Source organism: Leishmania infantum, chromosome 6, assembly GCF_000002875.2.
Source record: "Leishmania infantum JPCM5 genome chromosome 6".
In the NCBI taxonomy this organism is placed as follows: Eukaryota; Euglenozoa; class Kinetoplastea; order Trypanosomatida; family Trypanosomatidae; genus Leishmania; species Leishmania infantum.
In genome coordinates, this window is record NC_009277.2 from 200,516 (window position 1) to 223,288 (window position 22,773).

Genomic DNA, 22,773 nt, shown 5'->3' on the forward strand with positions numbered 1-22,773 from the left:
GCACTCCCTCTCGCTCCACAAGCTGCTTACTGGTTCCTTTTAACCCCTGTTCCTTCTTCTCGGGCCACCCTTAAAGTTCAGATCTCCTACTTGCTCTCTCACAATAGAAGCATCAAACTACTGCACTCAAAAAGGGCGAAAGATGATGAAGCGCGCTCGCAGCGCCAATATTCCAGGTGCGATTCTGCACTCTTTGGCAGAGCTGCAGGATGGCCTGAACGCGATGATCGACCCTTCCTGGCGAGCTGCTCGCTCGCTGGACAATTGGGCTCTAGCCATCACGATGGAGTCCACGGAGCTGCTGGACTCCTATCCGTGGAAGTGGTGGAAGAACGTCAACGCTACGCCTGATTTGGCCAACGTTAGGATTGAACTGGTCGACATCTTTCACTTCTCCCTTTCCGGTGCTATGCAAATGCGCTCTACCCCGGACGATGAGATTCCCGCCGCTTTTCTCAAGCCTCTGAAGGAGGTCATGACAACTTTTCTGCCGGCGAAGGAGTGCACGAGCGACCCGTACGGCTTTGTGTTCTTTCCCCTCACTGATACGCAGAACGCCATTGCGAGCTTTCGTAACGTCATTCAGCTCGCAAACGCCTATCGCTTCGATGTCATCATAGAGAGCATCATATACGCCGCTGAGGACCTGGGGTTCAACTTGGTGGCGTACTATATTGCAAAACACACTCTGAACTGCATTCGCCAGCTGAGTGGCTACAAAGACGGCTCTTACGTGAAGGTGAACAATGGTGTTGAGGACAATGCACTTCTGCACGGCTGCATCAAAGACGTCTCCCTCGAGGAAGTTCTCGACGCCGACAAGTATGTCCAGGCGTGGAACAGCATCATGGCTAACGTTTACGAGGCTTTTCAGGTTAAGGAGTCTGACCGAAAGGATGCGGAGCGCTGGTTTGCCCTCGCGAAGGAAAATCGGCTGGCAATCAAGGCATAAAACTATTTTTCCCAAATCCTCTCATGTGAAAGGATCGACTTTTTTTTCTGTTTGACTACCAAGCTTCAGACAGTCAATTTGTAGACATGCGTTTTCTACCGACATTCCTTTTGTGCCTTTAGGGGGGGAGCTCATCGAGGAGGTAAGGGCTTCTTTTTTCTCCTCTCTTTTTTCGTCTCTTCGATGTCTTGTTTTCGCCATGAGCATGACCATCATCGAGGATCTTTCTCCTGAGAGGGTCAGAGGATCTCATCGATATGGAGTGAAGATGCTTACCGCTTTTCGTCTCTGTTTCACTCATCCATGCCCATTTTCTTTGCTATATATGTATATATATATATATATATATGTACATATATAAAGACATAGAATTTTATAAAAGAAGGAGGGAAGCGAAAAGAAAAATGAGCGAGGTAGTCGAACGGCCGTGCCCTTCGCAACAACAACAGAAAAAAAAACCATGAAACTCAACACTGTGAAAAGGAGAGATCTGATTTTTTCGTTTTTTTTTTCGCACAATCTTCACCCGCATGCTTGGCACGCTGGAAGGGTGTTTTCAAAACGTGTGATTGGGTTTGGGGGATTCTGCCTCAACGGCGTGATCTCCCTGTCTGCGGTCACAACATCGTGAGGGCAAACCCAACCGGATGTTTTTCCCTCTTTTAACTACGCTATTTCTCGCCCAATACCTGTGCACCAGCCGATTGCAGCTCAGACCTCACACCGGGTGTTTCAAACTCAGCAGCCCGTTGCGAGCTAACTGGATATCTAACAGAAATACCTTGCAGCTGGATTGATTCTCAGTTTTTTCCTCACAGGAGCAGATTCAGTGGGAATACCTTGAAGGCTTGTTAGCTCTCCGTGCTCGGCAAACTCACAGAGTGTGGGTGATGCTTCAAACAACATCTGCGTTCGACCAAAAAGCAATCAGTTTGCTTAGACGAATATGCTGAGTCTGCTCTCCCCCTTTTGTTCGAGAGTCTGCTTGGGCCCCTCATAGCAGAAAAGAATGCATCAATAAGGTCGCCTGGTTTTGCTTGCGACGTGGGCCCCGATATGTTGTCGGTTATGCAAACAAGAAGGAGGCACTTGAAGGAAAGTCGAAGCCCTTCGATTTGCTGAGTCTCTCACTAGCGTTTTCGCATCAACGGTCCAATACGAAAAACAATGCCTGTGCCACGCATGAGTGTACTGCACTTGCCTGTATGCTATTGTCTGTATCTGGGCCCCACTTTCCTTTTCTCCTGCCCTCTCTCTTTTCCCTCAACACCTTTTTCGCTTTGGCGTCTCACATCATTTCAAAAACGGCTTCTCGCTGAATCCAATTTCGCGTGCTCATTTCACAGCAAACATTCATTTTCATCATGCCTCCTGCTCAGAAGACCGCCAAGAAGGCCGCGCCGAAGGATGCGAAGGCGACCAAGGTCGTCAAGGTGACGAAACGCAAGTCGTACACCCGCCCCCAGTTTCGCCGCCCTCACACCTACCGCAAGCCGGCAATGGCAAAGCCGAGCAACCGCGTGACCGTGGAGTCGAAGGATATTGCGGCCTTCAGTGTGATCCGCTACCCGCTGACGACAGACAAGGCGATGAAGAAGATTGAGGAGAACAACACCCTGACCTTCATCGTTGATTCCCGCGCCAACAAGACTGAGATCAAGAAGGCGATGCGCAAGCTGTACCAGGTCAAGGCCGTGAAGGTCAACACCCTGATCCGCCCGGATGGTCTGAAGAAGGCGTACATCCGCCTGTCTGCGGCCCACGATGCTCTGGACACCGCCAACAAGATCGGTCTCGTCTAAGCAGAATTTGGATGATGCGATTACTTGAGATAATTTCATTTTCATCAGCAAAAACGAAGTGCAACGGTATCTTTGGTTCACCAGAGGCCGGCAAAGCTCTTAGGGTGGTGTAATGGGCTGTTAGCGCTACGGTACACTGAAGCGATCAGCTGCGGTATCTGTGTGAGCGTCAAGGGTGCGCTGGTTTCTGCATCTCCGAGTTTTTGATTCGCTCTGAGGATGTATCGCAAAAAGCACGCTGCGGTGCTGCTTTACTACTCCTGCGCTGCTGCTCCTTCAAATGCGTCGACATGTCCGATTTTCTGCAGCTACTCGCCTCCACTTTCATCTCTCCCTCTTCCTTGTTGTTTTCTGTGTGTCCATGCGCCTTGTGTGCGTCTCAACTTGCGACAACTTTTCTTTCGCGTCTCTGTGGAATAACATCTGAACAGCTTTAGGGCTTCATTCGCAACGGATCATGCCTCTTGCTCAGAAGACCGCCAAGAAGGCCGCGCCGAAGGATGCGAAGGCGACCAAGGTCGTCAAGGTGACGAAACGCAAGTCGTACACCCGCCCCCAGTTTCGCCGCCCTCACACCTACCGCAAGCCGGCAATGGCAAAGCCGAGCAACCGCGTGACCGTGGAGTCGAAGGATATTGCGGCCTTCAGTGTGATCCGCTACCCGCTGACGACAGACAAGGCGATGAAGAAGATTGAGGAGAACAACACCCTGACCTTCATCGTTGATTCCCGCGCCAACAAGACTGAGATCAAGAAGGCGATGCGCAAGCTGTACCAGGTCAAGGCCGTGAAGGTCAACACCCTGATCCGCCCGGATGGTCTGAAGAAGGCGTACATCCGCCTGTCTGCGGCCCACGATGCTCTGGACACCGCCAACAAGATCGGTCTCGTCTAAGCATGTTAGCTGACACTTCTTCCATGGACAAAGTTTTGAGATGACTTGAGGTATCTCTCCCTCTCTCTCTGCGCCTTGCCTCGGACTCACCACTTACTTTGCTGCGAGAAGCTCTGGATGCGCCGTGGCCCTCTTTTTCATTTTCTCAGTTCCTGCGCCTTTACGAAAAAAAAAAGAAAAAAGAAAAGTGAAAGAAAGTAGTCAGCGCTGTGAAGCCGGAGGAGAGCCGGAGCACTTTGATTGCGGGAGGAAAGGGGACAGCCAAATCTCTTCTTTCAAGCGTCACGCTTCGCCGCCACTTTTCCATCTCTTCAAGCGCTGGCGAGACGCCATCTCGCGACGTTCTATCCCTGCTTCGCCTCCCGATAGGAATGAGCTGAGGAAAGAGGGCGCTATGAACGTCCCACCCCTGCTTGCGTTGCTGCCTTCGGCACTGCAGCAGCAGGAGAGCTATCGTCTGCCAGCGGCTTGAGGAGAGGCAAACATTTTTGCGATTTTTTCTGTAATGGGTGCCGTTATGCAGCCCCGCACATCACTTTCACGCATTTGTTTCCATCACCTTCCCGTTGACCGTTCCCGTCTCGCTCTCTCTCCCTCTCCCTCTCTCTCCATCTTTTGATCTGACACATATTCTTTCTTGATTTTACTGCGTGGGCGTACCCTCTTGCACCCACTCGCATCTGCACTCTATGATTCCTCGTTATATATATATATATATTTGATTTTTTGCGGCTTGGAAAATAAATCAACACATACTCGGACATTGCGCTTTTCGTCTCGTGCACGCGAGCATCATGTAAAGCTAACCACGTACTCATCTCTTGGAAGAGGGGAAGAGGAAGCATACACCTTCCACAACGAGAGCCTCGCATTCGTTGTCGGCGATATTATTCCCTCTCCACGGAAACTGTTTGCCTGTCTCGTAGTGACTTCTCCCTACCCTCGCTTGCCTGTTGTGTGCACAGCTTTGAGTCAGCGTTCGCCGTGTACAAGGGAGGACGAGGAAGGAGAGAGCGCTTCGGCGGGGATGTCGGACCGCCTCTGCGCCCCGTGTGACGAACGCACACCAAGGCGCGCACTCACGCACCTTCTGCCTTTCCCCTTCTGTCGTGCTTGCGCCTAGATTGGGGCTCGCCATCACAGACTCTCGAAGGGAAAAACAGAAGGCGAGAGGGCGAGAGAGCGACAGGAGGAACGCACCGGCGTTGCCCATTTTGTTTTGCTTTGCCTCTCTTTCTCTTGCTGGACTCGCAGAGTCGATAGAAACCTGCCCCGGCGGCGTGTGTGTGTGTGTGCGTGGCGACATTGATCATCACGCCGCCTCATTTACATCCCCGCTCGTCTCTTTCTGGTGTGGCGCCTTTATCGGGTGCCACGGGGGAGCTGATCGCTCCGAGGACTACTCTTCCCCCTCCCCCTCCGAGAGGAGGGCGAGAGAGAGTGTGCCTGAGAGCTGGATAGAAGGCTGCACACACAAGATTGGGGGAGGGGGATCGGCTAGGGGAAGGGAACAGGTGCCGCACCACATCTGTTGTCACCGTCTTTTTCCTTGTTTCGCCCTTTGCTGTCACCCGCCGCGTTCCTTCCGTCTTCCTTTTACTCGCGCGCGCTTTGGTGGTCCTTTCCGACGCAGCGCACGATGGACATTAGACGTATTCTGCGCATCCCCGATAGCCGGGGATGTGTACCAGCCGCGCACGGTGATGCACTCAAATCCTATCCTGATAGCTACGTCATGTGCGAGTATCTGAGCTGCTCTTCAGGCATGAGGCACTCCTCGCGTGATGATCAGGCGGCCGTAGTGTCTAAGTTGCATGTGCTCGCCTCCAAGTACGCTCAGTTTCAGCGCAGCATCGAAGGCTGCGTCTTCGCCATGAGCAGCGGCATCGCTGCTTCTCTGTGGGGGTCCGCACCTGCGGCACGCCAGGCGTCCTCGCGTTCACCCAGCGAAGGACTCGCGCCTTTCAGTGCTGCCGACAAGGGACGAGCGGCAGCTGCGAGCAGGATGGGGGCCATCGCCACATCGGTATCCACTGGATCGACCTCACAGGTGCCAGACTTGGAGTCGTGCTGGATGTCGACCTCTCCGCTTCCCCCGACGGCGGTGCTTGCGGCGCTGTACGGCATGACGCCTCTACATAGGATTTCCTGGAGCGGCAGTGGCGGAGGAGGCCCCGATGCCGGCGCCGGGGAGAACGTGGGCACTGTGCCGACTGTGGATGCCAGCAACCTCGGCGAAACTGACTCATCGACGTCTTCGTTCGAGCTTCAGTGGTCGCTCTGTCGATGCGCCACGGACGCGATGGCAGCGCAGGGGCGGTACCAGGTCACTTTCAGGGACGCGTTTGCCATGACGACGGTGGTTGCCCACATGGCGGCCGCTAGCGCTGACGGCGGCAGTAGTTGGCAAGGCTCTACCTCGCTTCTGCCGCCGCCGTCGTCGTCATCGTCAACGTCGTCGTATTCCCTCGCGCAGCAGCTGCGACGGGCCTCTGCCCTGCTCGGTGTGGACAGTGAAGGGCCGCTGCCAGAAGCGTCGGCGGCCGCGGCACCGTCCACCTCGTTGCTGGATTGGCCAGAGGAGTTCTTGTGGAACTTGCTGGTGTCGCTGTTATCCAGTCTCGCGCTTGTGCACAGTGCCGGCCTTCACTTGTTCGGTCAACTGACCGCAGCTGATGTGCTGTGCGTGGCTTGCGCGCCAACACTGCCGCGGCAGCTCGAACAGACGTGGGCTGATGTTGCCGCAGCGACGGCAGCGGCGGCCAGCAAAGAGGATGCGAGGAGGGCAGTGTCCGGCACCGTCTCCAGCAACATTGATGATGATCGTGTGCCGATGCACAAGGAGGAGGATGCCATCTTCCGGCGCTTCTGCTCGACAGCTGTGCCTAGCGTGTTGCTGCCGCAGGCGACCGTCACCGCCGCCACTCCGTGTCATCACGTCTTCTTCGTCCTTCATCCATCGCCGGAGTTGCTGCAACAGCAGGGCGATGGCCGCGCACATGTTCCGCGGCAAAGCGTGCCAAGACTCTCCGCAGCGCAGGAAGCAGAGCAGGCGACACCGGCGCAACAGGCGCAGCACCAGGCGTCGGACTTGGCGAGCGTGGGCCGCTTGATGAGCCTCTTGATGGAGCTGCGAGCGCGGGGGCGCCAGAGTCGCAGCGGGCACGCGGAACCAGCAGCAGCAGCCCCTAGCTCAGAGCTGGCGTTTCTGGTTGGGCGGCTGTGCGAATGTGGTGGGGCGAGCGCGGGCCCTGCAGCGCCAACGCAGTGCCCTACCGCTCTGCAGCTTCTGCAACTCCAGGCGCTGCGGCTGCGCACGGAGTCGTGGTACTACCGCCGCCTGGCCGAGGAAGCGTGCGATCGCCTGCTGCTTGCGCGGCGGCGGCTGGAAAACACAGATGCCACACTGCCGCAACCCTCGTCTGCAACGCTGCCGCACGCGAGGGACACGGACACGAAGGGGCAGAGTCGCGAGGCGCAGCTGGCGGACCGCGAGGCGCAGCTGGCGGAGCGAGAGTCCAAGTTAAATGTCCTGCTGGGGCTCTACGAGCTCACGCATGAGCACTTGGACGCGCTCAAGCTGCCGCAGCTGCCCCCAGCTCAAGGGGGGACAAAGTTGGCAACGCTTTCGTCAGCGTTACCATCGGATGCAGCGGCAGCAGCGGCGGTCGATGCCTCGGCTACTTCGACGGCGCGCAACGGGAGTACTCGCGGCGCTGACAGCGTTGAGGCAGAGCAGCGAATGGCGTCGCAGGTGCCACAAGGGGACTCGCTAGACCGCCTGCTAATTCAAACTCTACTCCAGCAGCAGCACCAGCTAGCAGGTTCCGCGGGCGCACTGCTTGCAGGCGTGCCTGCCGCATCCGGAGCGACTCCGGCAGGCGTCCGCGATGGTAGCCATTTGAGTCCCCCAGCCACCACCACGGCGGCCTCCGTTGCTGCTGCCGACGAGTTGCTCGGCTTGTCTCCTCTTGCGTGTCGCACCACCGCGGATGACAGACTGCTCTCGAAAAGCGCTGCTACGCCGTCAGTGGTGGCGGAGACACTGCCAGCGCTCACCACGGATCGCCATGTGGACGTCGAGAGCGTCCCTGGAGGCGGTGTTGCGACACTCACGGCGGCGGCATCGACCGGCCATCACCCCAACAACGAATCCCGCGTTGCCGTGGTGGAGGTAGACCTGGATGCAGCAGAGAATGATGGGCGTGGCATCAGCATGGCAAGCCAAGGGAGCGCAAGTCCGACGGCGATTCACGCTACACCTGCTGGAGGATTCGAAACACGCGCGGCGTGGGGGTGGGCGCCAACGACGACGTCCCCGTCTGCGTCGCTCTCGGTTTCAGCTGCCGCTACGCTCCAGCAGGGGGCTCATGGCTCGCCACTGCCGACCTCCCAGCAGCAACGACAGCAGCGACAACTTTTCTCGCCCCCGCTGCACGCCTCCCCGTGCCAAGACATGGAGACTCCCATGCGCTCCCCTGCGCTACCCAACATGGGCTACGTGGGGGGTGCAGCCGGCGGTGCCGTGGCTTCCCCTGGCGCAGGCTTCAACGGTGGCAGTGGTCGTAGCCACAGCAAGTACAGCGCGCTGTCGCTACTGCGCACGCCTCCGTCGGCCCGCCGCGCTGGCACGGGGCCGGGAGCTGCTGCCGATGCTGCAGTAGCCACAGCAGCGACCAGGGCCGCGCCTTCCTTCTTCCGTTCTCAATCGTTGCACTCGCCAGACAGCTATCGCTCCTCCACTAGACCGCATAACGCTGCCACGGTCGATGCCTCGGCTAGCGCCGCTGCGGCGTCTTCTCCACATGACACGGCGGAACGTTTCCTTCCGCAGCCGCGCCAGCAGCGACGCCGATCAAGCTCTCGTGGTAACACCAGCAATAACAGCGGTGGCGCGTACACGGCGACCTTGGGTGGCCGCTCACCACGCACGGAGGACCATCGCCAGCACAAGGATGGTGTCGCTGCATCATGGGCGCATCAGCAGTTGACAACGCTGGAGGAGATGCAGACGGCGCTGAGAGCGCAACAGTCATCAACGCCGCGTAGTCGTGCGTTAGCCGCGGCGGCGATCCGCAGCCGCAGTGCAGACATGGCGGCGCCTCCGCGCATGCAGTCCCCGGCGACCCCACCGCTTGCGCCGCGCGCTGCACCGCGGCTGTATTCCTCGTCCACGCTCGCATCCTCGGATGTGACACCGGTACGCGGCACAACGCCATCGTACTACGGTGATGACTCCGCAGAGATGTTTCGCGTGGAGAGCGCTCACATGCGCAGCAGTGACAACCGCAGCGGAGTCCGCCGTGGTGATGACTGGGGCGGTTCCGTTGGCGCGTCTCGCGACTTTGGTGGCGTCGTCATTGCTGAACCTCCTCGGGTGCTGTTGTCCTTCACTCCTCCGTACAACACGCCGCCGACGTCGTCGCATTACATCTACCAGGCCTCCACAGCGACGACGACGGCCGCTGAAAGTGGTGCGAGCCTCGCCTACGCAGCTACTGGACCCTCAGCAGCACGAGATGGTGCCGCCGGGCAGCATACACCACCGCAAATGCAGAAGCCTACCGCAACGGCGCTGTATCGGAGTGCGCCACAGGAGCCCGCCTCCTCTCTCTCGCCGCAGATGCTGGCGAAGTTTGTTGGCAGTGAGACCGCCGCAGCCACCAGACGAGGCAACAACAGCCGCAGCGGCGCCCCGAATGCCTTTCACGCATCTGCCCCGTCAGCGCGCGGGGCTTCAGCACGTGGCAACGGCGCAGCTAACCTGCACCAGCGCAGCCCGCCACATCACGCGACCTCGTCTCCCGCCATAGTGTCTACGGTGAGGGCGGCGGCATCCGCTTTCGGTGTCTCCGCTGGGATATCTGCTCAAGGTACGGGTGGCAGAGGCTCTCACCGCTCTCTTAGCTCACGAACAGCGTCCGCAAACGCCACCGGACACAGCGCAGGTGGCACGGTCGCTCGAGGGACCACAGTGAGCACCTCTAGCGGTCGCGCCAGCGGTGGCCATGGCGGTGGCGGTGGTGGACCACTGCAGCGGTTTGGCGATGCCTATTCTCCGTCACCTTCGTCGGCATCCTTCGTCCATGCCGGCGCCTCGCGTACGAGTTCCACGACGGCGGTGGAGCTGCTGCGGCGACTGCGCGCCAACACAGGGGCGTGATGGGGAGAAGCGTGGGTGGGCCTGCGTGTACGCTGCCGCTGGCACGTACAGCATACACGTACCTAGCCAAACGGAGGCCGAGTTTACCGCGAGTAACGTGCAACGCGTAGCGCATGGGCACACGCCCGCTCGCTTGGGTAGCGTGTTGAGAGTTGTTCAAGTGGTGAGACGAGTTGGCCGCGGGGAGGGAGAGGGTTTGGGACTCCGTCGATGACGGCAGCTAGCCTGTAACGGCGGCCGCCACCTTTCGACCCCCCTCTCCCTGCCTCCTGCCTTTCTCTCTCGCCCTTTGTGACTATGCCCCCCTCCTCCCTCCCCACGTCATCGCTGCCTCCTCCTCCCCATCTCTCCCATCTTTCCGCCGGACCACTACCACCGGCTTTCATCCCCCCTCACCTCACGGCGCACCGCAGCGAGACACGCACACGCACGCATAGGCGTACACGATTCGATAGACTTGCATCAAGACAGATCCGCGTACCCCACGCAAGGCGCGCATCACTGAAACTGCTGCTGCGTGCGGTGTGGGCGAGGAGAGGAACACAAGCGCGTCGATCCGCGGTAGCAGTACTGTGTGCATCCGCCTTTCGTGTTGCCGACCAGGCGGACTTCCTCTTCATCGTAGCACACACGCACACATGCAGGAGCAGTATGTGCGCAAGGCGTGTGTGACCATTGCTAGCCAGATCATCCTTGTGACGGCTGGCGATGGCACCAAGCACACGAATACCAGCACAGGCAACAACAACAACAGCGTGGTGGCAGCGACGCGCGTGGCTACCACTCACCCTTCAACGACATCAGCGGAGACCAAGGCCGTCACTGGTCTTGATGATCTGCAACGCGCCTGCGACGCGGTGGTGCGGCACGCCATGACGCTCTACCGGCTGTGTCGCCGCCCCGGTGGAAGCACCATCGACATCGTTTCCGTTGGCACGAGCAGCGGTGGCAGCGGCGCCGGGGCGGCGAGTGCGACCGAGGAGGCCGCGTATTGCGTCTGCGCGGCAGTCATGGCGCTGGAGCCGAATCTGTGGGCGTCTCTGGTGCGACGAGCGCAGCTGCTGCGCCCACGCAAACCGAGCTTTCTCTTCGTCGCCCCTGTCGCTGTCCCACCGGTCGTGGTGAAGGACGTGGTGCGTTTTTTTGGGCGTAGTCGCCATCTAATGCGCTCCACCGCAGCACCTACAGTGCTCGCAGGTGGCATCCCCACTAGGGCAGCAGCAAGCACTGGCGCCGCAACGTCGTCCTTGGCTTGCACAGGGGTGGTAAGGGCACCGGCACCAGCCGCTTCCGCATCCGCTTCGCCCTTTTCCACCACCACTTCCACCACCAGCACCGCAGCCACCGCTACCGCGACCTTTGGACTGCCGGCCCGGCAGGCGGAGGCTGTTGCTGCATGTTTCTTCTTCAAGACCATGTCGGCAGCGGAGAGACTGCGACGTAGTGACGTCTTTGAGGTGCACGCTCGGCTGCCCGATGCAAGTCGCGCTGTGGGAGCGTCGGCCAAAGCAAATACGCTCACGACGGCAGCAGCACTCGACAGCACTCCGGTGGGCGCGCCCGCCGTGGATGAAAGGGGTGGCGTCGTCGTTTCGTCTTCTCTGCAAAAACTCACCGGTGCGGTAACGGTTGCCACGGCTACGAGCGCGCAGGAGCTGACTGCAGGCCCGGGGAAAGGAGGGCGCCGGTCCGGGCTTCGAGCAATGGCACGTGACGCTGCTGCTCCGGGTGACACCGATCGCTCCTTGCACACACGTCCGACACGATCAGCGGCTTCACTGCTGCCGTCGCACTTGCCTGCTGCATCGATGCTGTTCAACGACGGTTTGGGTGGCTGGGGTGGCCAGCAGGTAGCTGGCAGCACTCGCACGAATCCCTTGCCGCTCTCGAGTACGCGCAGACCCGGCTGCGTGGACGGCGCTGAGGATGACGCCGGGATCGGTGGCTGGCCAAGCGGGATCAGCAGTGAGAGCAGCTCGCAGAGTCGGGGCTCGAGCCCAGGCGACGGCGACATCGGCACGGGAAAGGCCCAGGGTCGCCATCCGTTGGCCGTCAAGGGCGATTCTGCACACGACCGGCAAGCGGCCGACACCGCTGCCGTGCTTACGCGACTGTACGCGTTGGCACTATCGGCAGAGGACCCAGCCGCTGATGTGCCTCTGAATGCCGAGGCCGCCACACAGCAGCAGCAGCAGAACAGTTGTGGCAGCGACCAACATCGGGTCGGCGATGCGGCCGCCTTGTCAATGGGCACTCACACCCTCTTCTCAGCCGCTGTCCCCCCAGCCATGCTCTCATCGGGCAGCGGGCTGAATCTTGTCGCACTCGGCGCCTCCGTCACGTACGCATGTGATGCGCTGCACTGGGGTCGACTCCAGATGATGGTGCGGTACCCGCTGCTGTTTCGGGCCATTCCAGCTCCTGCCGAGACGAGCACCACTATCGCGCTCGCAGGCGGTGGTGAGGCACTCACGGTGGAAGCGATGGCACGCATGAGTGGCACCTTAGGTATGGCTCGCACCGCCGCCACCGTTTTCTCGCCGGCTTCAGAAACGCCGCCTGACTCGACTGCAGGCAACTGCGACGCGACGCCTCCCTCCTCTGCTTCTCTTCTCGCCTACATGTCGTCTCTGTATGGTGCTGCCGGCTCCATCTTCAGCCCGGCGCGTCTGCGCACGTCATCACCGCCGCTGCTCCTCCCTCCTTCACCGAGCCTCGTCACGGATGGCTTCTTGTTTACTCGGCTGCTGATCTGCAGTGCGTGGCTTCTCGTCTACGCTGACGGTCTCTTTGGCAGCGACGACAGCGTAGCGAGTGTGGAACCGACCCAGTCTGTCACTAGCGGCAGAGGCCGCGGTGGCGGCGCCTGGCCACGAGTACGCCCCACCCCAGCCGTGCAGGCCATCGTCGCCTACTGCGTTGCAGTCGTCCGCGAGGCTCGTGAGATGAGCGCTGGCGTTACCGCCGCTGCCCGCTCAGGTCACGGCAGCCTCAACGGCACTGTTTGCTGCCCCGTGTGCGATGACCTGGTCAAGGAGAAGCAGCCGGTGCTGTGGTGGTCAACGCTGTGTGATGACCGCGCTTCATGGCGAGCGCAAGTTCGCTCTGTGCTGGAGAACAGCAGCACCGACGGCGATGAGGCGGAGATTGCGGCGGCTCTGACAGATCATCTCGCCTGCGAAGGACGTGGCCGCCGATATGCGACACCGTTGCTGAGTGGCTCTGAAGGGGCGCCGTGCCGAGTAACCGCGCTGCAGCAGCGCTGGGGGGCGTACATAATGCGGGCCGATACTTCGGCGACCGATTACCGCTCCGCCGCCGCCACTTCTGTCACACGCAGTGGCGCCGAGGATACATCCGTTAGGGTTGACGCTGTGGAGGCTGATGCGGACTTGCAAACGGGCGGCGCCGCCGCTGACGCCCGTGGCACAGCTGGTGACAGCGCGAAAGAGGCGGCAGCGTCAGCGGAGGCGCTGTGGACGGCGCTCACGCAGCGCATCGCAGCCGCCACGGACTTCTGTGTCTTTCTCTCGGCGCACCCGACCGAGTCCGCCGCCTCTGATTCTCCTGCGGCAGCATCAGTGACCAGTGGCCGCCCGAAGCGTCCTCGAGCCGAGTACGACAAGGACGCGGCATCCCGAACACTTCTCCGCCATCGGAGGCAGGATAGGCACCACCGTGGTGAGCGCGCAGTCGGCTCTGACGACAGCGACGACAGTGAGTGGGGCGATGAAAACGGTACTCGCGCCGACAAAGCCTCGCGTGCCGGCGTCGCGCTGCGGGGGAGCCGACACGCTGTCGAGGAGGCCGAGGAGTGGAGCCGGCTGCTGTGCCGGTGCGGCTGGGCGAACGCGGCCCCACCGTCTGGCGCGACCTCCCTGCGCGTGTACGAGGAGTGGGCATCGTCATTGTTCTTGCCGTCTGCCATCCCGACACCTCAGCAAGCGGCCACGCTGCGTCGCCGACTTTCGCGCTACAGCCTCGAGGAAGTTGTGCGTAAGCTAGTGCTTGGCCGTGGAGGCAGCTGGGATCGCTATGCGCGGCTACTGTTTGGCGACGACGTGCGCACCGATTCCACCGCATCACCGTTCTGTCCACCACCAGCCATGGAAGTAGGTGCTGCTGCCACGAACGACGCTCCTGCGCAGCCGATGGCACAATCACCAGCGTCACATTCCAGTCCGCGGCCAAGGGCGCCGTCTCTCTCGCTACTAGAAGAGGCAGTGCCAGACACGGAAGGCGTGCACGTACCACACATGCATGTGAACCCGCGTGCTACGCAGATATCGCCTCCCCCGCGGCAGCTGATAGCCGCAGCGCAATCAACTCCGCACTGTTCTTCAGGCCTCGCGCTATCCCCACCGTTGCCCTCCGACGCAGCCCCTACCAACGCGGACGCCGACGCGAACCACGCCGTTGCTGCGGAGCGGTGGGCAGCAACGCCAGTCGGTAAGGGAAAGGTGCCGTCCATCCCGCTGCTCGTCTCGCCGCTGACGCGGCAGCACCAGATGAGGGCTGTTTTGGGTGCTGCTGCAGCATCACCACCACCGCTGCCGTCGCCGGCAGATGCGCTTGATCGCGCGACAAGCGTGGTGCCCGAGTGCGTTTCCGATGCCGACGCGGCACCTGCGCGGCGGACGGATGCATCGGCGAGAACGTCTCTCTCTGTGCCTCTAGAGCAGCTTCGTGCTCAGCAGGCTGCTTTGTACGACTTGCTGCGCTTCCGGCCACGCCTGCCGCCGTTGCGAGAGGAGGACGCCGTGCTGGAGTGCGCCTCGTGCTTCTCGCTCTTCCACCAGGAGTGCATTGCGCCGGTGCAGCGGAACTTTATGGGGCAGACATTCCTGTGCCACACATGCCGATTGCGGTGGGCGCGGCCCTACGTGGCAGGATGTGGGCTCGCGCACCAAGCACCAGAGCAACACCACGACCCTGAGGTGGCAGGTGGCCGCTGTGCAGCTGATCGGCCTTGAAGCCTCGGTGAGGAGGGAGGCACCGCTCGCGATGCTTCGTGAAGCGACGTGCTTCACTGGGAGTTGTTCTGCAGCGCAGAGGTGCATCTGCTGTGCCTCACTTGCCTTTTCACACACGCACACGCACACGCATATATATATATATATATATGCGTGTGCGTGTGCGTGTGCGTGTGCCTGAGTGTGTTGTGCGCCAGCCAGATGACAGCCGCCACTGCTTCATGGACAGCTGCTCGGTGATACATTCTGAGCGGAGCTGCTTCCCTCCATCGTATTAGTCCAGCTACCCCTTCCCGTCGGCTTCTCTTCATGTGCTGCTGCTTGCCAACGGTTGTGTGCGCGCCGCGTACGACTCTGTGTGCTGCATCTTGGCGCCCGCGCACGCACACAGCGCAGCTCTGCTGCTTTGCTTCGCGGGCCCTCCCGGTTTCCCACTGCTGCAGTCCCGGCCATCACCATTCTGCCCGATTTCTCCGGCTCTCTCGCACCGTTTCTTGCCATTTTGGACCCGTGTATGTGTCCGCGCATGTGCTTGGTGGCGCGCCTAGTTCCGATGGGCACTCCACACAGCTGCACCCTCCGTCACGCACACTATCTGCCATACATGCGCGTCCCTGTGGATTAGTATCATTATTCACCGACGCACTGCTAGCAGCCGGCATCCGGCCTACACGCACACACAGACATGCTCGTACCTTCGCCACGCGCGCATTGCGGCTCACTGCTGTTCTAGACGCCCCGAATGCATCTCTCACGACACACACACACACACACACACGCGCGCAGACGTTGACTGCTCTCGGCTTACACTGCTCTCCCTTCTCCACTCCCCGACTCCTCTGTTATCACCTCGCAGGTGCTGCTGCTTTCCTGTGCCTGTTTCCTCTCCGTCTGGCCGTCAACACTCTCGTTTCGTGTGGGGGAGCATCACCTTCCTTTCGGTCTGCCGCGACGCGACTGCACACGCTTTATACTAACACCCGCACGAACTCTTGAGCACATGCTCGCTAAGCCTCTCGGCTTGGGTTCCGGGGGCGCGCTGCGTCGCACTGCCGGCGCCGCGGCTGGGGTCGTTTCGATGCTCCCATCGGCGGCGGCTGTCGTCGAGTCGCGTCGCACGCACTCCAAGGTGACGCATCCACCGTATCCTTCTCCCCACCAGAACGATCGTGCACGCCAAGCTTCCGCAGGGCTGTCGCGGAGCAGCGACCTCTTTGCTGCGTCACCCTGCAGCGCACCCATGTCGCTGTGCAGCTGCGGCTGCCCGCACCCCACGAAGCCGACGCTTGACGTGCCTTCCATGTACTTCTCCACCACACCGGAGTTGCTGTGCAACCGCAACATGTCGGAACCCTCGGCGAATGCGACTCTCACGAAGGAAAAGCTTGCTAGCCTCGTTGGCGGCCGCCTTGTTCAGTCTGTGCAGCGTGAGCAGCCGCCGCGCGGTAGCGGTATCCAGCCGCTGCTGGACTTCAACAAGCACTGGGCCGGCGAGATCGTGCAGCTGAACCCGGACTACTTTGTGGAGCTTGCGAAGCAGCAGAAGCCGCAGTACCTGTGGATCGGCTGCAGTGACAGCCGCGTGCCCGCCAACGAAATCGTCGGTCTCTACCCCGGCGACATCTTTGTTCACCGTAACATCGCGAACATCGTCTGCAACAGCGACCTCAACGCGCTCGCTGTTATCCAGTACGCAATCGACTGCCTGAAGGTGGAACACGTGATTGTATCGGGGCATTACAAGTGCGGTGGCGTGACAGCCGCCCTGCACGAGGACCGCGTGGGTCTTGCTGATCACTGGATCCTGCACGTGTCGGCAGTGAAGAAGCGCCACTGGCGGCGCATGCTCACTGAGCTTCCCACGCGCAACCACCTCGACGCCCTGTGCGAGCTGAATGTCCTGGCGCAGATGGAGCACGTTGTGGAGACGCACCTGATCCAGCGTGTATGGTCAAGGCAGAACGCAGAGGATGCCGCGGCGAAGCGCGAGAACCGCCCGTCGCAGAACAAGCCCGAGAACGAGGTGGAGATTCATGGCTGGGTATACGGGCTGGAGGATGGCTTGATTCGGCCGCTTCTGACGCTGAACCGCCGGTCAAACGCGGAGAAGGAGCTGCACAACGCCGCTGATGCACTCTTCTGGCGCTACGGGCAGCTGTAGTTGCTCCTTTCCTCCTCTGCGCGTTCGCCTGCCGGCTGCTACGTGACGTGCGATACATGCAGATGGAGAGGCAGGAGGAGGGGGCCGAGGATTGTCCTTGGGGAAGGGGTGATCATGGATGGATGAAGTGGCGAGCTTGCGCGGGGGCAAGGGGGCGCTGAAGGGCAGAGGGAGGCCGCGGAGTCGAAGGTTGCAGCGGTGCTGCACGTAAACGTACAATAGGCTCTCTCTCTTTCCGTTGGCACCGTGCATGTGCGCCAAACGCTTACTCGGCGTGGTCCGTTCCCCTCGACGCGCTCGCACAACTCGCCTCTCTGACTTCGCTTCTTTTTACTTTCGCCCCTGCCCCCTTCGCATGCCCTCTTGCTGTGCGCCTTTCATGAGCCCACCACCTCTGTGGGTGCCTCATCACCTTCCCCTCACCCCTCGGTTGGCGCTCTCTGGCCCTCTAGCATCTCTGAGTGCCTGCACGTATGCTTGCGTGCACGTTCTTGCCCACCCTCTATGGAGCAGCTGACGCCCTCACTTTCGCTGAGGAAGATGATTATCATCTCTGGAAGACGAGGACACAGCCACCGCCAAGGCATGCGCGCGTGTGCGCGGGGGCTTGAGCACAGGGAGGAGGTATGAAGGGTTGAGTGGGGGCAGCTGCGCGAAGCGACGGCCTCTTCTTTCTCGCTCAGCTACCTCTCCCCTTCCCCTTCCTATGCCTGCCGAATGCCGAACTCGCCTCTGGTGTGTGACAGGGTCAGGTGTCTGTGACGTAGGCGGAGGTCCGCGCGATGCATCGCTGCTGATGTCGGCGGTGAGGGCCTGGATGGCGTTGCGTCGGGGCGACCTGCGACCGTGCACACGCCTGCACACCGTCTATGTGATGGGCGAAGTGCCAGCGTGGCTCGAACGCACCCCGCACGGCCCTCACACTGACCACTGGTGGGGGGCAGCCTGAGCGCCACGCCGAGGGGGATGCACCAGGGGTGGCGACCGGCACAATGGGGGAGCGGCTGTGAGGCGACCTGCTCAGCGGGCATGTGGGCTGGGCTCGAGGCAGAGGCGGTGCTGAGACGACTGGGTCGGCGCATTGCTGCCGTGCGCGCGTGCCCCCAGGGCTGCTTGGCACCAGGCGGATGGGGCACCTGTGGCAGGGGTCTGTGGTGGTGCGCGGTGGGCGGAGCGGCATGGCGTGACGTTAGAGCTCGCGTTGCATGGCGGAGAGTGAGCATGCTGGAGGGAACGTGTATGTCGCTCTCTGGCAGGCAATGGGCACATCGTCTCAGCACTCCTCCCCATACTTCCCTGTTTGGTGTCTCTCATTCTCTTCAGAATTGTGTTGCTTTCTCCAACTCACGCACCCACACACGGGGATAAGAATAAAATCAGAGAGGACAACTAGCAAACGAGGAAGGCTCTATTTCGCCGTCGTGCAAACTTCCCCCCTTCCATTCCCCCGCTCCGCTGTCGTCCTTCTCGTTATCACCATCGCCGCCATCATCCGCATCATCCGCGGCGGTTCTCCACCTTCTCCCTCATCTCCTCACATTTCTGTGCTGATGCCCCCCTTTCGTTCTCTTTTCTTCCGTTTGGCGAGTTCGTGGCGCCCTTCCGACGAGGGTTCTGTCGATTGGCAGCCCTTCCCCTCGCCCTCACACACACACGCGCACGCATCCATCTTCGCCCGCATCGCTCACATATACACACACACACACGCACACCAGAGAGCTTTTCAATGAAGGGCATCGGCCGCCAGTCTTTCCTCGTCGTGTTTGACTTTGACCACACCATTGTCGACTGCAATACGGATGAGGTCATCCCAGCGGCGCTGGGCCGCCGCGACATGCAGCGGCGCATGATGTTGGAGAAGAATCGAATGCAGTGGACGAAGCTGATGGACACCATCATCGCGCCCTTCCACAAGGAGGAGCTGAGGAAGGCGGCGCAGGACAGTGTTACCATCGACCCGAAGATGCCCGAAGTCTTTCAGTATCTGAGAGATGCACAGAAGCAGTACGTCGTCGCGGCGCCTGGGCCGGCGTCACCTGGCGATGCGCGTGCGGCGACAGTGCAGGACAACATGCCGGGTTTTATAGAGATGAACATTGCCAGTGATTCGAACCTTCTGTTCATTGATGCGGCGCTCGATGCGCGCCTCCCGGGTGTGAAGGAGTGCATGTCGCAGATTCACAGCAACCCGTACTACGACCTGACAGCGCCTGGCGTGTCTCAGAGTGCCGGCTTGGACGTTTGCTATGGCGCAGACCGGCCGGCCGGCAGCCTCAACGTGAACGACGAGGCGGACCGTAATGCAATGCACAACCCGGGCATGACGCGCAAGTCGCGCGTGTGCTGGTACGAGCCGCACGGCCACCAGTGTCAGTGCTGCCTCGCCGGCGGAAAGCCGAACATGTGCAAGTCCATTATCATCGAACGTCTACTGCAGACAACGTCGCTCATCGATCCAACTGTCATCTTCATCGGCGATGGCGCGAACGACTACTGCCCCGTGCTGAACGTGCTGCGGCCGCGTGACTACATGTTCGCCCGCCGCGACTTTCCGATCCACCACATCCTCGCCGGTGCGCCGCATCCGGCATCCAGCAAGAACGGCGTCGCCGGCGACGTTGGCGGGTGCTGCCATATTGGCCTGTGGAGGAACGCTGCGGAGCTGCGAGAGCTCTTCCAGCTTGCCATGGAGCACCCTGGCGCACGACTCCCGACGCTCGTGCGGTTCCGCGATGCGGCTGCAAAGGAGTTCCGCTCCGTCACGATGGTAAAACGCATACCTTCCGTGCTGAGGCGTACCTTGGAGGAGCTGCGCAACGCGTCCGCGGCGTCCGAGAAGGGACGCCAGCGTGCCATTGAGCTCATGCGCGCTGTAGAGGCGAACGGCATGGTGCCGCCGCTGCCGGGTCAGGCGTGCGTGCCGGCGTGGCTGCGCAACTACGCATACGTCTCTGAATACGACAAAGTCAACGCCACTGATGTGGCACGGCGAGTGAGCCCGCCGGCGGCAAAGGGCAAGGAGCATCTTATTGTGCCGCGCTGGGGTCAGTTGCCGTGGCTGCATGGGGAGATCTACTTTTACCATGTGCTGTGGCAGTGCTTAATGATGCAGGACGTGGCCGAGGGGGCAGCGGAAGAGGATGTGACAGCCGCCGCGGGGACGGCGGCCACCTTCAACGTTGTCACTCAGCACGCCTTGCACAACCCGCTGTTCTCGCAGGAGTGCCGCGTTACGTCGACGCCGGGATTGGTCAGCCCGCCGGCGATCGCGATGCAGAGCGCACGGAACGTGGCGCCGCTGGTGTGCCGGCCTGCCTCGATCGCCGAGAGTGTCGTGGTACGACGCGTGCAGCCCGGCAGCGATCGCCCCGCTAGGCAGGTGCCATACGCGGAGATGGTGCGGCAGCCGAGCGGCTGCGTCATCCCTCCAGCCGCAACGTTCTTCTCCCAATATCGCGACATCTTTGCCCACGAGAAGCACGATGTCTTGATGGACTTCTTGAAAGTACGCGTGGTGCCGATGCTGGCGTGCCAACCATGGGGCGCCGATCGCGACTACGGCGGCATCTTGCTGCGGTGGATGCTCTGGGGCAACGGCATCGACCTCTCTATGTTCACGCTCGATCAGCTGGCCGACTCGCATGGCAAGGCAGCGGGCGGCGAGGACAAGTCACACGCAGGCGATGTGGCGGCGCTGCGGGAGGCCGAGAAGGCTGCGTCCCTGGCGCAGGATGCGAACCTGGTTGGTAACGAGGTGGCCAAGGTGGAGGCCTACCTGCAGCGGCTGCTGGACCCTGGCGACGCATGCAACGGTACTCGTCAGGTGGACGTCGTCATGGACAACGTTGGCGTGGAGTGCATCTCCGACCTGTGCTTTGGTTTGTGGTACGTGAACCAGGCGGCCAAGCTCGGCGCTGCCGCTGCTGCCGGCAACGCGCGTGTCGTGTTTCACGTCAAGCCAATGCCGTACTACGTCTCCGACGTGACGCCGCGCGACTTCGACCTCACACTCGCCGCTTTGGAGGATTCCTACACAAGCGAGGCCTTCGAGCCGGATGCGGCGAGGCGGATGACGCTGAAAGCCGTGCTGGAGCCGTTCATTGCGCAGGTGCGGGACTGCTTCGCGCGTGGCGCCTTCGCTGTCGACGCCGACACCGTGTGGACGCAGCCGTCCGAGTACCGAGACCTGCCGCCGCGTGTGATAAACCTGTACTTCTTTACCCAGTGCGTGTCGGCACCGACTTCTGCTCGTGATGCTGCCACGACGATGGCGGTGTCGGGTGTGGCTGCGGCGCTGGCCGACACGGCCTGCCCTGCCTCCTCGGCGGCCGGGCTCTACCGCATGAACAAGGCGCACGCCCAGGCCCGCAGCGGGTTGGTGCTCTTCAAGGGCGACCTTAACTACCGCCGCCTGGTTGGCGACCGCTACTGGGACCGCACCGACTTTTTGGCGACGCTGGCGAAGGAGGAGAGGCCTGACCTGCGCAAGGCGCCAGAGAGCTACAGCGCACTGGAGCAGTCCATCGTGGCGGAGTTGACGCAGGACACGCCGGCAACCGCGCTGATGGACGCACCGACCTTCGCCGAGGTGATGTCGGCATATTGGCCAACGCAGGTCGTTCCAGTGTGCTCGATCCGTACGATTAAGAGCGAGTGCTGTGTCGGCGTGCCTGGCGACGTGAAGGCGAGGCTGGACCAGGAGCTAGGGCTGCCGTGGCGCGTCAGCGGCAAGTATGGAGAGATTCTCTTTGCTTGCTGAGGGCAGTCGCGGCCCTGAGTATGAGCACCGTGAGGGTCAGGAGGTGGAGGGCACGGGAGGTGCGTGTGCACAAGTGAATGACACGCTCGATTCCTTGCATTCCTTCGCTACCTTTTCGCACCCTCCCCACCCCCTCCACGCACGCACACGGCGCGACTGATCATCGTATGATGCGCCTGCCTTTTCTTGTTGGATGTCGTCGGCATCCTCTCCCGCCTTCTGGGGGCGGCCAAGACAGGGAAGCTCAGCGAACGACGAGGCCCGCCCCCACCCACTCCTCATCCTCATTACTTGCCGAAAAAGCAGAGGACCTCGCCGAACGTAGACAGGCACTTCCGCCTCCAAAAGGGAGGCGCACACGCGCCATGTAGGCGCACGCGCGTGTGTGTAGGGCCGCTAATGCCGCGCGACTGTGGCTTTCGCGTCCCCTTGCTTGCTTAAGGGGCGCTGCTTCCCTTGTTACCGGATTCCTGGCCTCTGCCCCGCCATGACGCACGTCCGTTGGAGGCACGCGTGCTTCTCTCTCTTTTCCTCTCTGTCTGCCGTTGGTATTCATCTTAAAGAAACATGTCGTACGTGAGCAGGGGCGGGAGCGCGCTGTAATGGTGATTAACGCGACTTCCCCGCCACACCTCCTGCCCGATCTCTCGCCACCTTCTGGGGACCTTCCCCGATCTCTGGCCCTATCCTCCTCTCCCTGCGTCATGGGCCTTGATGGATCGGCTGCCCACCCACCCACGCCCACCTTTCATTCTCTTCATTTCGCTTGACGGTGAACACGTCTTCTCACCATTGCTCCTCCTCCCTGCTCTTGGCGTACGCGCTTCGGTCGTTTTTATGTGAAGGATGATGATGGGGCCGAATCCCTGATCCGCCGGTCCAGTCACGAAGTTCATGCGCGCATGCGCACAATCATTAACTAACACAGGCGTACACAGCTATCGTTTAGAAACCCTATCGCAGGAGAGCGCTGCCGACCGCGACTGCACCGGCGAGCACCGAGGGAGAGGGCTCGAACCCCTCTTGGTGCTACTACCTTCCACTGCTACTGCCTATACGCTAGAATTG

The 22,773-nt window shown here is 61.0% G+C and overlaps 7 protein-coding genes across 7 annotated transcripts; all 7 read left to right on the top strand.

Moving 5' to 3' along the window:
- Positions 1-145: 145 nt before the first annotated feature.
- DUT (dUTP diphosphatase) lies at positions 146-952 on the top strand (the record flags this gene model as incomplete). The annotated part of the gene is made up of 1 exon (XM_001463102.1): positions 146-952. One exon carries the CDS (start codon positions 146-148, stop codon positions 950-952), a length of 807 nt encoding a protein of 268 aa, XP_001463139.1.
- Positions 953-2,316: 1,364 nt separating this feature from the next.
- Positions 2,317-2,754, top strand: LINJ_06_0590 (putative 60S ribosomal protein L23a; the record flags this gene model as incomplete). The annotated part of the gene is made up of 1 exon (XM_001463103.1): positions 2,317-2,754. The coding sequence occupies one exon, from the start codon at positions 2,317-2,319 to the stop codon at positions 2,752-2,754; it is 438 nt and encodes a 145-aa protein (XP_001463140.1).
- A 457-nt stretch (positions 2,755-3,211) lies between these two features.
- On the top strand, positions 3,212-3,649 carry LINJ_06_0600 (putative 60S ribosomal protein L23a; the record flags this gene model as incomplete). Its single annotated transcript, XM_003392172.1, has 1 exon — positions 3,212-3,649. One exon carries the CDS (start codon positions 3,212-3,214, stop codon positions 3,647-3,649), a length of 438 nt encoding a protein of 145 aa, XP_003392220.1.
- Positions 3,650-5,288: 1,639 nt separating this feature from the next.
- LINJ_06_0610 (conserved hypothetical protein) lies at positions 5,289-9,812 on the top strand (the record flags this gene model as incomplete). The annotated part of the gene is made up of 1 exon (XM_001463104.1): positions 5,289-9,812. One exon carries the CDS (start codon positions 5,289-5,291, stop codon positions 9,810-9,812), a length of 4,524 nt encoding a protein of 1,507 aa, XP_001463141.1.
- Positions 9,813-10,684: 872 nt separating this feature from the next.
- On the top strand, positions 10,685-14,785 carry LINJ_06_0620 (conserved hypothetical protein; the record flags this gene model as incomplete). The annotated part of the gene is made up of 1 exon (XM_001463105.1): positions 10,685-14,785. The coding sequence occupies one exon, from the start codon at positions 10,685-10,687 to the stop codon at positions 14,783-14,785; it is 4,101 nt and encodes a 1,366-aa protein (XP_001463142.1).
- Positions 14,786-16,025: 1,240 nt separating this feature from the next.
- LINJ_06_0630 (putative carbonic anhydrase family protein) lies at positions 16,026-16,946 on the top strand (the record flags this gene model as incomplete). Its single annotated transcript, XM_001463106.1, has 1 exon — positions 16,026-16,946. The coding sequence occupies one exon, from the start codon at positions 16,026-16,028 to the stop codon at positions 16,944-16,946; it is 921 nt and encodes a 306-aa protein (XP_001463143.1).
- A 1,726-nt stretch (positions 16,947-18,672) lies between these two features.
- On the top strand, positions 18,673-21,705 carry LINJ_06_0640 (conserved hypothetical protein; the record flags this gene model as incomplete). The annotated part of the gene is made up of 1 exon (XM_001463107.1): positions 18,673-21,705. The coding sequence occupies one exon, from the start codon at positions 18,673-18,675 to the stop codon at positions 21,703-21,705; it is 3,033 nt and encodes a 1,010-aa protein (XP_001463144.1).
- Positions 21,706-22,773: the final 1,068 nt, after the last annotated feature.